Raw genomic sequence first — 17,117 nt, 5'->3', positions numbered from 1 at the left:
AATATTAATTTCATTAGCTTTTGTGGGAGAACAGGAAGTGGTGTTTCTGAGCTACCCAGTATGTGGGGGTATAGGCAGTCACCTAGCCCCTGGGGGGGATATAAATTCAGGGGACTGGTTCTCCAGGTTGGGGGTTGGGCAATAAGCTGACAACCTATCCCTGAAAAAGAAACATTTTTTTTAAAACTGCAGAAAATAGCGGAAGCCAAGAACTGATCTGGGTAGTAGAGCACTTGATTATGGTTATGATTGTGGGAATATTTGTGCTCATTTACTAGCGTGTGATTTATATTATCTGAAATTTCTTATGATAATTGAAGTATTAGCAGAGTAGAGTAGAGTTTATTTACATTCCATAGATCCTTCTTAGGACTCAACCAAAGGATGTAGAACATGTCATTTCATACAATATACATACACTTCAGAACTTTCAACACAAGTACAAGAACGTATTTCACATATCAATGTACATACGTTATATTGCGTTCTTCATTCTTGTTTAATTTTGAATTGCATTTTGCGCTTCATTATGAATTTAGAACATTTCGTTTTCTAATTTTCCGCCATTTATTGAACAAATTTGTTATTAGGTTGGTCATACTGTCAGTTTCAACTATTTATATTACTATGCATGCTGGTTCAATGGAGCCAACCAATTGGAGAACATAAAAGGGAAGCCAATAATCGAGGTGTTTCTGCAAGGCATTATCCTTCTGTGTTAAAATAATTGAAAATACGTTAATTTTTCCTTTTATTGAAGTTTGTACAAGTACTCAAGGTGAAATTGATTGTGGCTACGTGGTGTAGGATAAGGTAAGGTCAGTTACAAGTTCACAATTGAACTTCGAAGAGAAGTGCATCTTTCTCGCCGGGGTTGGCCTTTCAGTATTCGTGTGCTAAAGAGGTCATGTCTTTGTACTACTAGTATTATTTTCAGAAATGTGAAGACTCCAGTTTTATTAATTTTGTGTTGTGTTGAAAGTTTACACGTAACGACTTAGTTAACAGTCCATCGGAAGTTACGAAAATGGTAAACAATGAAGATAGTAGGAAACTGTCTAGTGTTTCTGCATTATCAATGTGGAAAGCTGGTAACCACATTATGCCAGTCCACTATGGAGCTTATGCCTCTAGCACAAGGTAAGAAAGCGTTCATCTGATAATTGATCAGAAGAAGAGACCAGAATTCAACTGTCAAACTTCGTTCCAGTAAATTTAATATTCGACTCGCAGGGATTATGACCGAAGTCTTTGTTGTCCAATTTTCTCATCTTGTTTATTTTGTCAGATTATATTAAACACTCACCACTTTCTACATCACTGCTATATATTGATACATGATTAGTTATGAATGCTCAAAGTGTAATGGTGTTAGTTTGCTACTTGTCCTTATAAAACAATTGTGATTTCAGGCAGTTCTGCAATTCATTATGGATTCTGACAGCTCCTTGGATGGAGATTTTGAGACTAAACACGAGGTAGCTGCTCGGTCTAGGAGAGATGATGATGATGATGCATCAGCAGCCATGTCTGCTAAGTCAGAAATGGGAGATGGGAGTGGAGACGAAAGTGGCGAGTCTGTTGATGGTGATAGGGACTCTAGTTCTATAAGGTCTCTACCTCCCACAGATAGGGATTCTAGTCCTGTAAGATATTCACCCCCACTTGACAGGGACTCTAGTCCTATCCAGTCCCCACCTCCTGCAGAGAAGGGTGAATTATCCCCTAAGTCCAGCAATGAGTTGTCTGGTAGTGAAAGTGACAGTATATCTTCAGCTTCTTCAATTGCATCCAATGGGCATCCAATTTACCCTCCTGTGGCTCCTGGCCAAGAAGATGAAATTTCAGTTGTGGAAGAGAGGGAAAAGGAAGAAAATGGACCAAGTTCTCCAGTGGAGGTTGAGAAAATATCTGATAAGGTAGTAAAGAAAGATGAGATTCCAGGCCATGGGGAGGATCTGTCTGATGTGTCAGACTTAGACAGTAATGATGGTCGGGATAGTCTGGATGCAGTTTCAGATGAAGAGAGGGAGAAGAAGAAGTTACCTCAGGGGGAATGGAAGGGGGGTGTGAGTACTGCAGCAGTAGAGGAGATGGAACAACTAGACTTTGAGGCAGAAGAGCAGGTAGACAAAGATGAGAAGGAGGAAGGGGAGTGTGAGGGGGGAGGGGACAAGAGTGAGGATGATGGGGAACTTAAAGGTGATGATCTTGAAGAGGGGGAACTAACAGATGAGGAGGAGAACCGGCCTGAAGAGACTGAACCACGACCTGTGTGCCGTTTCTACAACCGTGGGCAGTGCACATGGGGTTCCAGCTGTAGGTGAGTATGCATCAGAGACAACTACTCACAATGCCATATCCTAACCCATCATCGAAGCTGTCCAATATAACCACCATCATAAACAAATTCACATTCTGTGTAATGGCTGCCACTTTATGGAATATAATAATGGATTAATTAACATCACTCAGGAGAGATTGTGTTTGGGTTTGTTGTAGGAATGGAAATCTATTAATTTTAACATGGTTTAATAAAGTGCTTAATTATTATGATGGTGAAAGGGATATATCTTTGCATGGCATGGCATGAAATTATAATGGACCATATTGTCTAATACCGGATACTGATATAAAGAAAGAGGGACTTCTGGTATCACCATACCCATGTAGCTGTCCCCTTTTAATAACTTTTGATCTAGCTGAATTATTTTCATGAAATTTGATGAATTTTATGCCACTGCACTTAGTACTTTTTAATTTTCTACCAACAGTTGCAATGTGAGAAAGTAGCACCATTTAATTTGGTGTCTTGAAATGTTATGTAGAAACAATTTTTTTTAAAAAAAAAATGAAATTGTGTCTGAAGGTCATATTCTGTATGATTTGAAATAACCTGATGCCCACATAAAATTCTTGTTTGGTCTTCAATTTGGTTTTAAGGAGTTATTGGTGTTAAGCATGTAACATGTTATACAGATGTCATAAATGTACTCACCAATTTTGTGTGAAATAGATCTTCATGAATTCCTCGTTGGATTATGACATACACTGAAGCTATTGAAAGAAAGTAGACATCAGGAGATATTTCCATAATTTTTTGATGGATTATGACATATACTGAAAATACTGAAAGAAAGTAATCTTCATAATATATTCCCAATATTTTGTATTGAGTTATGACATATACGAGGTGCGATCGGAAAGTTTCAAGACTGCGCCTATAAAAACCCGTACACTTATCTCAGGTATTAAATTCATCCATCACCCTCGAAGTAGTTTCCCTGGGAGTGAACACAACGATCCCAGCGCCGCTGCCAAGTCTGGAAGCATCCCTGGAAATCTTTCTTTGTCAGCCTGTCAAGCACCATCTGCGATTCTGCCTGAATCTCTTCTATCTTCTCAAATCTCCTTCCCTTTAGCTGAATTTTCATCTTTGGGAAGAGGAAGAAGTCACACGGCGAATAAGGAGGGTGCGGGATGACGGCCATGGTGTTTGGGGCCAAAAACTGGCGAACTTTGAGGGCGGTGTGCGCTGGCGCGTTGTCATGATGCGTCGCATGTGGAGTTCTTCCTTTAGAATCAGCTGACAGGTCCCATAGCCTATCCCAACAATGTCGCACAAGTCGTTGATGGTACGACGTCGATCTTCGTGAATGGCCTTCCGAATCTTCGTAACATTTTCGGGCGTTGTGCTCGAAGATGGTCGTCCAGAACGCTCGTCATCATCGACAGAGGTTCGGCCATTTTTAAAACGTGAATGCCACACAAAAGTTTGTGCACGACCCATTGCGGACTCCCCAAATGCTTGCTTTAGCATTTCATAGGTTTCCGTAGCCGTTTTGGCGAGTCTTTGGCAAAATTTGATTTGTTCATGAAAATCCGCCATTCCGAAATAGCAGGAGGGTCGGTGTAATGCACTACCAAAACGCCCGTGACTAAGAAACAAATGCTAATTCGATGATGCCGGCTGGCACACTGGTTCACTATGAATGTAGGCCGCACCCCTAGCGGCAGAAGCTCGTACTACATCCGGTTCGCCCTCTATTGACAGTCTTGAAACTTTCCGATCGCACCTCGTATAGTTTGCCAAAATTTTGGACAGGCCAGCTCACACAGCATTCTGTCATCAGCCAGAAGTGAATACTTCCTGACCCTGAAGATACCACAGTGAATTCTGCATCAGCTTTGTCAGTAGACACCATAGGGGGTGCTTGCTAAGAAGGCTCAGTGCATGGTCACTGCACTGCATATTTGTTTCATGATTGGTTTCTAAGAGTGTCACTACTGTCGTCTTATTTTTAAGATAAGATTTAAGTGTGCAGCATGTAGTATGCCCAAAAATGAAACAGGAAGGTGAAAGTATTACATCAAGAGGCACAGCTTTTGAAAATGAAAAATTCAGGGATATTACAAAGTTATAACAAATGTATGTTGTAAAGAACATGACACTGACTTGTTTAAAGAAACGATTCAAGTATTAAGATCATCTGGTTGTCAAGGGGCAGGTAAGTGAAGAAGGCGAAAATTGTGCACCAGAGAAGCAAAAATTGTATCATAATGTAGTCAACTCTTATTCTCTCTGAGAAATACTTTTCTTATGTGAATAGAAACATTTCAGAAAAAGTGAGTGTGCTGTTTAGAATAAAGTTATTATTGAGTGTAAACTTAATTAATATAAATTGCATTCTCAACATAAAATAGCTTTATAGTTTATTGTTATAGCATATTATATAATACAAGGTGCCTTTCCATCATACCATGAAGGTACGTGCTGAAGCTAAGCATTTCTGATGCATAATCCTTCTGCAGGTTAACATGCAAATGTTATAATATTCTAGGTTTGTGCATCCTGGGGTCACAGATAAAGGCAACTATACAATGTTTGACATGGTGAGGCCCCTTGTTCCAGTCAATGGACCTCCGATGTATCAACCAGTGGACTACCGCTCTTCTTATGAAAAACCTGTCCCTGTAAGTATGAATTGTCCAGATTTCTGTCTGCACTGTTGTCAAGCTGGCACATTTTTGTCAATCAGTTCTGTTCTCTTGTGTGCTGCTTTTTACATAGATCTGGAGCTAACTTTAATTTTAGCTATGCCATCTGTTGATTAGTTCACATTTGTATGGTTGTTATGGGGTTTAGATTGGAAATGACAGTAGCAAATTATAATTATTTGTTATTTGTTAGTTGTTTCAAATATGTCAAAGACAGATGTGACTTACCTGTAATGTACCTATTTCATGCAATGAATAGATGAAAGTTGAAATGATTGTTTTGTAGTACCTGTAACTGGTCAGCTATGTCTAATATTTGGATGGTGCATGCCTGTTTTATAGGTAGGGGTGTCATACCAGGGACCCAGAAAAGAGGAGACACCTGTGTTTGAGTCAGCATGGGAACGAGGACTGAGGCAAGCAAAGGAGGCAAGTATATTTTTTGATGTTTAATGGGTAAGTAGCCTGAAACAATACCAAGCAATACTGATGCCAAGTTTTCTTGCAGATGATGCGGAAATCCACAAAGCGGAAAGAGACAGACATGGACTTTGAGGAGAAGAAAATGAATCTGAGTCTTGGGCAGGAGGAGCTGGACAAAGAGAATGATTACTACACACGGCCAGCCAGCCCCATTTTGAAGGATGAGCCTGAAAGGTGGGGGTAAGTGCATAGTGATACACTGATAATTTGTCAACATTTTCATATTGTATGTTCTTAATCTGTAGAGTATGCAAATGGGTATCATATAAGCAATGTTTATTAGCTGTGGTTGAATTTATGCCAGTCTTCAGATTCTAGTTAGTGGTATTTGTATTTTTTTTATGCCATTTAGAAAAATTTCTCTTGTACTGTTTTTCTTCCTTTTTGTTACAAAATAATTAGGGTTGATCAGTAGTCTTTTGTCCCCTCCTGTTGTAGTATTTAGTAGTACTGTTAGCTAAGGACCTGGTGATCTTATGGTAAGTCTTTCATTCAGATGTTTCTGAGTTTGGTCCTGTCAGGTGTGTGTGGATTTTTTTTCTCCTCACAGATTTGAACCTAGGACATCCTGAATATGAAGCAGGAATGCTAACCAGTCAGCTGCTATATTTGGTACCATATATCACAGAACTGTAAGGAAACAGTTCAGTGTGTTCATGGCAGCATACACTTCTTACTGTTGTTTTGTATGCTGATGAAGAGGGTTTTGCAAACTTAGTATACATATTTTTGAAACACATTCTCTGCAATTTTGAATATCTTTGGCCTTGTTAATTTACTGCATATAGAAATATTGTTTGACAGCTGATAAATAATAAAGATAGATGCATGAACTATTTTGCTTGTGTTTGGTGAAGTGAACAATCTTTCAAATTTGTTTGCATCATGAGATATTTTTGGGATAAAATATTGCTTGATTCTCATGCATAGGGTTTACAGTGTATTGTTGCAGGAGAAAATGAAATTCATGTTAATTTTAGTGTAGATCCCAGTGCTAAATTTAATTGAATTCTGCGAAGTATTGGAAATGAAACACAAGAGACAGATAGATGTGACCTCCCCAGTGTGCACTTGTTATGTACACTTTGTGCAGAGAAATTGTTTTGTGTTAGGTCGAAGCTACTGGAATCTGAGGGAAAGTATCACCATGAGGATAGCCTTCTTGCTGATCGTTATGATGATTTCCCTGAATCTCCATCTGCATACTACCATCAATCTTCAAGAGGAGGAGGTGACTACTGGCGCCGAGTCCACTATGAACCAGGAGATTCGCGAGCCATGAGGATTGAGACTGACTATGCAAGCAACACTCGAAAATACCATTCACATCAGCACAGGGCTCCACCAGCTGAATATTATGAGAAGAAGAAGAAGTCATCGCATCCAGTCAGGGAAGTTATTATGCAGCGCACTGAGAAGCCATGGAAGGATGAGAGGTATATGAATCTGATAAGACTATGTGCAATTTGGTCTTTGTTACCTAAAGATTTGTTATTTGCTTCTCACTCAGAATCATTGTGCATTCAACAAGGTGTTGTACAGCATTAATTTATTTCAAAATTAAACTTTTCAGAACTCTTTGTAAAAGAACATGCACGCAAAGACACACATTTCTCTGCAGTAAGAAGTTGTTCCACTTTATTAAACCTATTTTTACACATTTTTTATGTGGGTATGAAACTTGTTCTGTCATTCTGAGGGAAGAACTTAGATTGATGGTATTTGAGACTTTAGTGCTGAAGAACACACTTTAATGCAAGAAGAATTAATTAACAGTGGAGTGGAAACTCAAAGTTACTACTCTTTGCTCTTTATCTAATGTTGTTAGAGTGATCAATTAGAGAAGAATGAGATATTTCTGACATGGGAAATTCCACACAACATTTTTGTTTTAAAACCTCAAGCAAAGAGACCACTTTGAAGTGTGGCATAAATGGGAGAGTAATATTAAATGAATCTAAGAAAAATAGGTTGTGAAGATGTGTGAATGCATTGAACTGGCTAAGGATAGGGTGTGGTGGTGGGCTTTTGTGAACATAGTAATGATCCTTCAGGTTTCATAACCGTGGGAAATTTTTGATCAGCGGTACCACAGTAATTTTGCCTTTGTGTCATGTTCAGATATTCTGAGGTGTCTGTGCCAAGTCACAGAGGCCGTGGTGATGAGTGGGCTGACCCGTGGATGCGGTCTAAGTCTCCATCTGGACGGAAAACAGGCTCTGGATCGCGTCCTTCACGACGCCAGTCCTACTCATCTGGCTCATCATATTCGACATCCAGGTCAGTTAGTCAGCAAATAATACCATCAGTACATAGAGGATTTGAGACTTTCGCGGTGAGTACAATCAATAAAATCTTCTCGGGCAATCAGCTTAGTTAGCTGGTTACCGTAGTAAACCGACGTTTCGGGAACAAACTCTGTCCCCATCTTCCGAGGATCCAGTCACATCAGAACCCTGAAGAATGGGGACAGAGTTTGTTCCCGAAACGTCGGTTTACTACGGTAACCAGCTAATGTGGCTGATTGCCCGAGAAGATTTTATTGACCACCAGTACATCTTTTTATACAATTTCTGTTTTGTGTTCCATTCTGTCCTTCAGGACTGTAACTTTACAAATTCTTACCGTTTTGGAAAGTGAGGAAGCTGGTGTAGCTGTTAATCTTGCTACAAAAAACATTCTGCTAAAATCATATCTTGAGTGCCTAGGTAGTTCTTTTTTAATTTGCCTTAAAATAATATATTGGAATCCCTGTTTAATGTTTCATAATTTAAGATTTAATTACTATAGTCCCATCTTGATTTTCTTGGTGTCAGTGTCCCTCCGTTTAATGATTTCCTTATAAGCCTAATTTCTTGTCTTAAGCATAAAGGAGTAGGTTTATGAGAATGGGATGCTGTTGACGTGTGACATGTGAACCGACTGACCAGTTCTCATGAAACTTGGTATGAATGTTATGCTATTGACAGACACACCATCTTCATAGTTTTTAATTTCCTACAATCAGCAATATCAGCATGGTGGTTGCACGTACTGCTGATATGGGAGTGATGCCTAATACTGTATCTGGTAATATATGTTCAAACAATATGTATTCTCTGTTCTATTCGAATAAATATGGCTTTTATTTCGCCAATTTATCATGTATACTTTAGATAATATTAAAGTTTTCCATAGAGCGTGCACAAAAGTTTAAAAACCTACAAAAAAACTCCATAGGGCTGCTACCACTTTGCCATTTAAATCCCCGGCTATAAAGGTTAACATTCAGTTTGGTGGTGATAACTGATGTAGCCTTGTATCTAAGTATATAAAGTTTTATATGGAAGTAAATAATAATTTATACTGGTTACTCTTGAATATATTTATAAGCCAACAGTTACAATCAGAACATTGAAGTAAAACTTGGTTTTGTCCAGCAACTGTAATGTTGATAGAATTTGTATTACGTGCTTCTCAAAAATGAATAATTACGATGATTATGTAACATATTTACAGTTGTATAAACCATGAAATAATTGTGAGTTGAATATGAGTCATTTCTGTGACTATCTACACGCAAGCACAGTATGTTAATACATAGCTACATTCTGTTATTGGGTTACTTAAAAATTTAGCATTAACAACACAGATTTGTGGGATTGAGGTCTGTACAGTAGGAAAGTAGACTTTAAGAATTTTTCCAGGAAATCTTCGTTTTGATATTGAAATCCACTGTGCCTCAGAGGAATACTAAGTGGGTATTAACGAATTTGGCATACACAAAGCCCACAGTTATATATTTTATCTTCTTTATGCTCTGAAGTATTTTATATCGTCTCAAAATTGCTGAGTTAGATTCATTGTAAAGTTGGGTGGAGAATGAGATTTATTCTCTATGTATCTTGAATGGTTGAACTTATTTCCAGCTCAAGTCGCAGCTCTAGCCAATCCAGCTACAGTTCTTACAGTCATGACTCACGCTCTAGGTCCCGTTCCAAATCCCTGTCCCATTCCCGTTCACGCTCCAGTTCACGCACTCCCTTAACACGATCACGTCGAAAGATGAATCGGCCTCTTGTCCCCACTGCCAGAGCTGCAGATGCATTGTCACCTAGCTTCCAGCCTGTGTCACCTCGCAAGATCATTAAGCAGCCGGTTGATACACGTGCTTTTTCTAAAGGTAATATACAATATGCATTTGTACTAATGTATGGGATCTTTGTCTTAGACAGCTGACAAGCAACTTTTTGTTGGTTCTAAAAATATTTACCTTTCCCTTCCCCACTTTGTAACATGGATTCCTGTGTTGGTACTCTAAACATGTGTCTGTCTTTAATGGCTCACCAGATACTGTATTGATGAATTTTTTAAAAGAATTGGAGATGCATAAACTTGGCTAATCATGATTTCCTAATTATTTAATTATACTGATAGGTATAAGTGATGTGTTTTCTGTTAGTATAACATTGAAACTGGACGGGGTTGTAATGGAATTTAACTTATGTAACTATAAATTTTTTCGATACTTTTTTAATTCTAGTGAAAAATTGTATCATAAGTTAAAGTGGGCTGCTGTATTTAAGAGTAAACAAATGTATTAATAAATTAAATGTTTACTAAGACAAAATTGAGAATTAATAAAGAAGGATTAGGATGAGGCAGACGTTGAAAGTTTTTCGGAATGGATCATGCTTCCGCTTTTTATTCTTGAGATGTGATGATCCTTCTGCAACTTTAAGAAAGAATGGTCATAATGGGTAGTAACCATTGCAGTACAGTATGGTGTGACAAATTGAACTGTTGTGCAAAGTTCAGAAAATGGTTTGAAAGTGCAAATTGTGCAATGAATTCACTAACTAAACCAAATTTATGTAGGCAGTACACATGAAATTGTCAGGTATTTTATGAAATGTGGTGGAGACACCAGAGCTTCACTAATAATATTCTGCACTGTATATGCTATGGAGGGAAGCCAAGTAGAAACATTTCTGTCATTTGTAACATTTTCTTAATGAACCTTACAAAGCCACATTAACTTTATCTCTATAAAAGGGGACAAACCTTATTAATTTATTTTATTGTGTCCCTTTGAAGTAGGAGGCGAAAGTGACTAATTTTTATAAGAAATTTGATGTTTGATAACATCATATAAAAATTTGATATAATATTCTTCTAACAGCATTAAATCCATTTGTTGATGAAACTAGTGATCATCAGAAGGTATAATTTATGTATTGTAGTATCTCTGCTGTTGATTAGTTGTGTTAAGTATAGATTTCTATCTGCAGTAAATGAATGTCAGGACTGTGAGGGACGGGAAAACACAAATAATGCATTTACAAGTAAATGTTTCAAATTTGAGTACATTTCTGTTTGGTTCCTTGAATTATAGATTTTAGTTGGATGTAGAGCTGTCCTTAGACATGTGTTTTATCTTTGCAGCCAGTTTGATTCAGTCAGAGAAGAAAGCAGCCAGTGAACGAGCACTTCTCATGAATCCACCAGCTCCCAGTCCACGCAAACAGAAAGAAATTCGACCCCCATCTCCTGGAATGATGAGAAAGTCTGCACAGAATCCACCACCACCACCACCACCACCACCTCCACCTCCTCCTTCAAATTCAAGGGCGAAACTGAACCTAGAACGTTCTAAAGCTGCTGTAATGGCTGCAGCTCTGTCTGCCAAGGTGAAGCTTCGGTCCCAGTCCAAGTCATCACGGTCATCATCAGGGTCTGACTCTAGTGGTTCCAGTAGCGACTCTTCAGAATCAACTTATACGTCCTCTTCCAGCAGTCGGGAACCATCACCTAAAGGTATATGTTTATATATTTATACCCTTTGGTCCTCTCAGAGTTAAATCCAAATTGTGCTGGAGTGAAAATTGTTTCTGTGGCTTCAGTGAAGTTTCTTCTCATTTCTGTTTCAGTAGACTTTTCAGCTGTGCATGAATGTCTTTATGAAACTATACATTTTAATTGATCCCTTTTCAACTGCCATTATGGTGTAAGAAGTCAGATTTATTATTTCTTCATTGAAAAGTTGTGCATTATTGCCAAAATATTTTGTTACACTTCATATCTGGTGTTGTAAGAACCTTTCAGCATTTCTCCTTTTTAGAATATCCATAAGAGTGATTGAGAAGTCATGCAACCATTACCAAATTAATTATAAATTAAAATTTGTTTAAAAATCTGAATCACAGATATATATCAGAATTAGTTATTGTTCATAATCTCATATAGGTTCTAACTTTTTTAATTGTCTATAACTACTACTACTACTACTACTATGGCGTAACAGCCCAAAATCGAGCCCTAGCCTCCTCTATCTTCTTCCTCCAATCCTCTCTATCCAAAGCTATCCTTCTCCAAGCTGCTGTTCCAAGGAGATTTCTGGAGTCAGTCATCACTGCATCCAGCCATCTACCTTTAGGTCTTCCCACTGGCCTTCTCCCATATATTGTTCCTTCCAATATTTTTTTGGGTATCCTATACTCTTCCATCCTGTAGACATGTCCAGCCCATTCCAACCTTCTCAGTTTAATGTGAGTTACTATATAATCACTTTTATATAGTCTGTATAGCTCATGATTGTAGCGTATCCTCCACTTTAAGTTTTCCTGTACTGGTCCAAAGATTCTTCTCAAAATCTTCCTTTCAAGTGCGCCCAGCATCATTTCTGTTTTCTTTGTCAGTGTCCAGAGCTCACTTGCATAGCAGAGGATGCTCCTGATGGTCTTATACAGTGAAACCTCGATGCATCGTTTTCGGCGGGGGTGGGAAATAAAAACGATGAATGCGGGAAAACTTGCTGCACATTCATCATTATACCATTCATTCCTTGGTGTCCTTTCCTCATATCCGATATTTTCTTCCGTTGCTCTCTTAATCACTGCTTTCAACTCTTTCCAACAAGTCTCAACTCCTTCCTCCATTTTCTCTTTCCGGTCTTCAAATTCTCTTACAATGGATTGTTGGTAGTTAAATTTAATTTCTTGTTCTTCCAGAGCCACCACCTTTATTTTAGGATTTTTTTCCAAATTCTGTCTTGGTGTCCTGGTTATCTTACACAGGTATCTTGCTCTAACAAGGTAGTGATCTGTATCTCCGTCAGCCCCTCTAAATGACCTCACATCTTGTATTCCCGAAGCTCTTCTCTTATCTATTAATACAAGATCTATTTGATTAAACACTTGGCCATTTGGTGACCTCCATGTCTGCTTATGTATGTTCTTATGTGTGAACTGTGTTGAACTTCCTACCATATTCTTACTCTCAGCAAAGTCTATCAGTCTTCTCCCATTATCATTGGAGATATCATGTAAGCTGTTTCTCCCAATGATGCTTCTAAATTCCTCTTCCTTTCCTATCTTGGCGTTAAAGTCGCCTAAAATTATTTTAACATCATTGGATGGTAAAGCATCTAACACCCTTTCCAGTTTATGGTAGAATTCGTCTTTCTCATTCGACTGTCTCTTCTGTTGGAGCATATATATTAATCATTGCTACATTGTAGAATTTCATCTTAAGTCTCATCACACACATTCTCTCATTGATGGGTTGATAATCTAAAATGTTATTCTTAAATCTTGGTCCTACGATAAATGCTACTCCATATTCATGTCCACCTTCGTTCTTCCCACTATATAGCACAGTGTGCTTCTTCATATCACTAATTCCACTCCCATGCCACCTGGTTTCTTGGACAGCTGTTACTGATATATTATATTTCTGTATTTGTGAGATAACTGATAGTAGGGCTCCAGTTTTATAAAGGGTTCTGACGTTCCAAGTGCCAAATTCGAAAGCCATATTCCGTCGCCAAGGTCATTGCCGTACATTCTTTTTCCCATTCATCCGAGGCTTCAGTAGAGGCTTCTCAACATATATAATTTTTTACAGATGTAGGGGTGTTGGCCCTACGATCCAACCCCCAACCTGGAGGACCAGGGTATTTCTCTTAGTCTGGTCCCTACCCTTGACCTGTCCGGCTTGGGAGGCCCTACCGGTAGCAAAGTTACCGCCGGCATAGCTCTCGGGATTATCGGGACACACAAGCCCCCCCACCACGCCAAGGTGGAAATACCTGCGGGGGAGAATTGTCTATAAAGCTTCATGCTATTGTGTGTGTGTGGTATGCATGAACTGAAGCTACCTGGCCAAGACAGTGATTTATACTTGGAGTTGTAATTTTATTATGCAAATGAAACTGTGGGCATTGTAGTTTTGATGTTTTCATACAGCTACAACTTTGTGCATGACTGTTCAATCATTCTGTGTAGTGTTATATAGGAAGAAATGCAGTTCAGTATGACTTTCCTTCATTCTTGAATTTTATAAGATCGGATATTTAGGAAATTTACATTTTTTTCATACACACACACTCATTCATGCACAAATTTGAAATTAAACATGGATTAAATGGAAATATTTTTTATTGGAAGTCTCTGGTCTTGAGAAACACGACAATCCTGTCTTCCATATTAAAAGTTTGATAAATACGAAGTGATACTAATGCTGTAAATTTAATCTTGAAAACAATTTGGCTAGTTTCCTACATGAAATGATATAAAAACTGTACTGAAACTTGAAATAATATTGTCTTGTTTTTTTAGCTGTGCGACCTCCTAAAAGAATAGTAATAGATGAGAGGGAAAGATTAGCACTAGCACAGTCCTTAAAGGTGAAGGCAATGGATGCACTGAAGGTATGTAAGTGTGTAATCAGATTGAGACAGTTGCTTGATACTTCTGAGGCTTGCATTTAACGTGGTTTGATTTCTTGCAGCTCTCTGGACAGAAGCAGCAGATCAAGTTGACACTGAAAGCACCAGGTTCCACTGTGGTCCCTCTCAGTAATAAGCGGCAAGTCACTGGGTTACCAGAATTGCCAGAACTGAATCTTGTAAGGAGAGGTATGTTTCTTAAAATTGTTGCTCATTGATCAATGTTTCTAAGACTGTATCATTCCTTGAACCTCTTATGTAAAAAATGGCAATGTATATGAACCATAATATAAAATTGTAGTGATTAAGAAAATTGTACATACTTTAATGCCTTATGTTGGAATATTGAAGTGGATAACATTTAAATAGGCTTGTGACCAGTTTTAAGCTATGTCGTGAACAATGTTGTTGCAACTTCAATTGCATGTTTATATCTCCATCTTCTTTGCATGTGTATTATTTTAAAAGCAACTAGGTTGCTCAAGAGGTCAGACAAATTTTTTGTTATGTCATCTTGTGCTGCCTGATGGGTAATAGTTTCCTGACAATGCACAGCCATTTCTTTGTACAGTAACACCATTTGTTATGAACATAAATTACAAGCTTTTATTTATATCTATTTTATATGGATTTGGGATGATTCAAGTCAGTAGAGTGACTCAGCCTATGGTCTGGATGACCAGGATTCAGTTCCCAGTAGGGTAGGATTTTTCTCTTTTCCACAATATCCAGCTTCCTATGCAGTGGATATGATGGATCTTTTCTCCAAAGTGCTTGGGGTATAAAGCTAACCATTCATCTGTCTTGTTCTGAGTTTAAGATTATGTGGAGTTATATACCTCATCTCCAGAAAATGTGACATAATGTCCAAAGTATGAAAATGGAGTCAGGCAAGAACAGCTGTGAAACTTTGAATGAAGGATGAAAAACATTTAGGCATTATATTTCCTGTTACTTAGGAAGTGTCTTTCTGTGGTATAGTTCAAAGATTACAGACAGATGATAGTAATTAAGGGTACTTTTGAAACATTTTTCACTTTGATTTACATTGTCCTAAAATAAGGTATAACAGATCCAAAACTTTGTATGGTACACATGTTTGTGGCATCTTGTACCAAATGTTTTGAAAGTAGTAATTTTTTTGAAAAGTACTTGCTACATTAAACATATTTCTGTGCATCCTTTCTTCCTGTTGCATATTATTTAGAGATACAAGGTGAGACATAGGCTTTTTTGTAACAGAATCTCATGCTTTTTTCACCTAATATTACTACTTTAATCCATTTGTTATGTCATGTTTCAGAACGCATAGCACCACCTGTAGTTTTGGGCAAGAAAAGACCAGCTGAAGATCCCCCACCTTTGGAGCCCTTGTTGGCTAACAAGGTAGCTGCTATGACAAAGCCAGTGGCAAAGAAAGCAACATCAAGGAGGGAAGAACTGTTGAAACAACTGAAAGCTGTAGAAGATGCAATTGCACGCAAGAGGTCTAAGATATAACGGTGCTTCTCCTAAAGCAAGTGTTTTCATTAATGCATAATTTTACAGTCTCTGCTGTATATCAAATGTAATTTCTTTCAGCTACCTTCCCTTCCAGCCACATCCATACCTTTGCAGTTGTAACCATTTCACTATTATACTTGGTTGATTCTTGAGTTATAAAAAGTTGAATGTTAAGATGATATAATGAACTGGAAGGGTTGATGAAAGAAGCATTTATGGTCTCTGTGCAGCCAAGACTTGAACCTATGTTTTGTTCTGCTATCTTCAAATATGTTTAACCTTTTATTAGTATACTTTCTTAGGAAAGTGGAAACATGGCAATCCAAGAAATATTTTGATGTGATAGAAACTGTTGGATCATTGCAATAATAAAATTACAAGGTGTAATCCTTCACAACCTTAACATGTGCCAAAACTTGACTGGTACTTTTAATACATTTGTTGCCAAACATGTGACAGTACATTGGTAAGTTCATGGTCATTATCACTATAACCATGCATGATGTTCCTACATAGTTGCTCTTTTAATCCCTGAAGCTGATCATGAAGAGGTTAAATCTGCACAGCAGTGAGCTAATAAGCTTATTTCTTTTCAGGAATTATACTGTTACAAGAGAAATGCAGTCAGTGAGATGAAACAAAGGACAGCAACTTTCAGTATTTTTATGTACACATACTTCATTCCAGAACAGACACAGTGTGGACAGCACATTTTGAGTTTTGTAGTTATTGAATATGATAGTCTGTATATTGTAGAAATGCTGAGTTAATTACATTAGCAAGTGAGTGACATGTCCCAGAGCATGTTCAGTTCTTTTAGTTTTTATTGTCCCATTGTGTAGCCAGGAAGTTCGTACAGGCTACTTTATTATGAGATGATAAACTGTATCGCGTAACACAGGCTTGGGTTGGGAGGGTAGGGACTAAAGAATCTAAAACCCAGCTATGGCAAAAAAACAAAAACAAAACAAAAAAAAACATTGTGCAGATAAATGTGCTATGTAGAAACATACCATTTTTCTGTTTACCACATTTGAAACTATCCAGTGTATGAGAATCAATAATATGGCATAACAACCATCATGTTATGAAACAATTTTGTTACTTAAAATAATTGTTTTATTTTATGAGTGGTAAATTATAATGTAATACATTTTGTGTTGCATAATGGTATGCTGTAAGATACATTCATACCAGTACATGTGTTCTTTGAATCATCGAAATAACTTTTACTATGTGTTGTAATTTCCACTTTTACCTTTATTCCATGGCATTTCACAGGTGAGTGGGTGATGTAATCAGGTTCTTATATCTAAATGGAGGTATGGGTTGATGGTAAAAAAGAAAATGTTGAATTTAAGAAAGATTGGTTGCTGTAGAGCATACTTGGAACTAAGATCAGATTACAAGCAAAATAGATTAAATT

The 17,117-nt window shown here is 37.8% G+C and overlaps 1 protein-coding gene across 3 annotated transcripts; it reads left to right on the top strand.

Moving 5' to 3' along the window:
* Window positions 1-640: 640 nt before the first annotated feature.
* Window positions 641-16,923, top strand: LOC110831648 (uncharacterized). 3 transcript variants are annotated; one of them, XM_087352320.1, is made up of 13 exons: window positions 641-813; window positions 1,413-2,323; window positions 4,842-4,974; window positions 5,341-5,427; window positions 5,507-5,655; window positions 6,594-6,917; window positions 7,603-7,761; window positions 9,390-9,643; window positions 10,906-11,277; window positions 14,079-14,170; window positions 14,251-14,377; window positions 15,492-15,704; window positions 16,288-16,923. In XM_087352320.1, exons 2-12 carry the CDS (start codon window positions 1,431-1,433, stop codon window positions 15,686-15,688), a joined length of 2,787 nt encoding a protein of 928 aa, XP_087208446.1. In that variant the 5' UTR covers window positions 641-813; window positions 1,413-1,430; the 3' UTR covers window positions 15,689-15,704; window positions 16,288-16,923. The 3 variants fall into 3 exon arrangements, with proteins under 3 accessions (XP_087208446.1, XP_087208444.1, XP_087208445.1); XM_087352318.1 differs by having other exon boundaries at window positions 5,507-5,661; XM_087352319.1 differs by having other exon boundaries at window positions 641-1,140; window positions 5,507-5,661.
* Window positions 16,924-17,117: the final 194 nt, after the last annotated feature.

This window comes from Zootermopsis nevadensis, unplaced genomic scaffold, assembly GCF_977971745.1.
Source record: "Zootermopsis nevadensis isolate Lab colony 2312 unplaced genomic scaffold, Znev_1.0 Znev_ptg000021l, whole genome shotgun sequence".
NCBI classification, from domain to species: domain Eukaryota; kingdom Metazoa; phylum Arthropoda; class Insecta; order Blattodea; family Termopsidae; genus Zootermopsis; species Zootermopsis nevadensis.
Note: the sequence above shows the minus strand (reverse complement) of the source record. Positions and strands in the feature narration are given on the sequence as shown.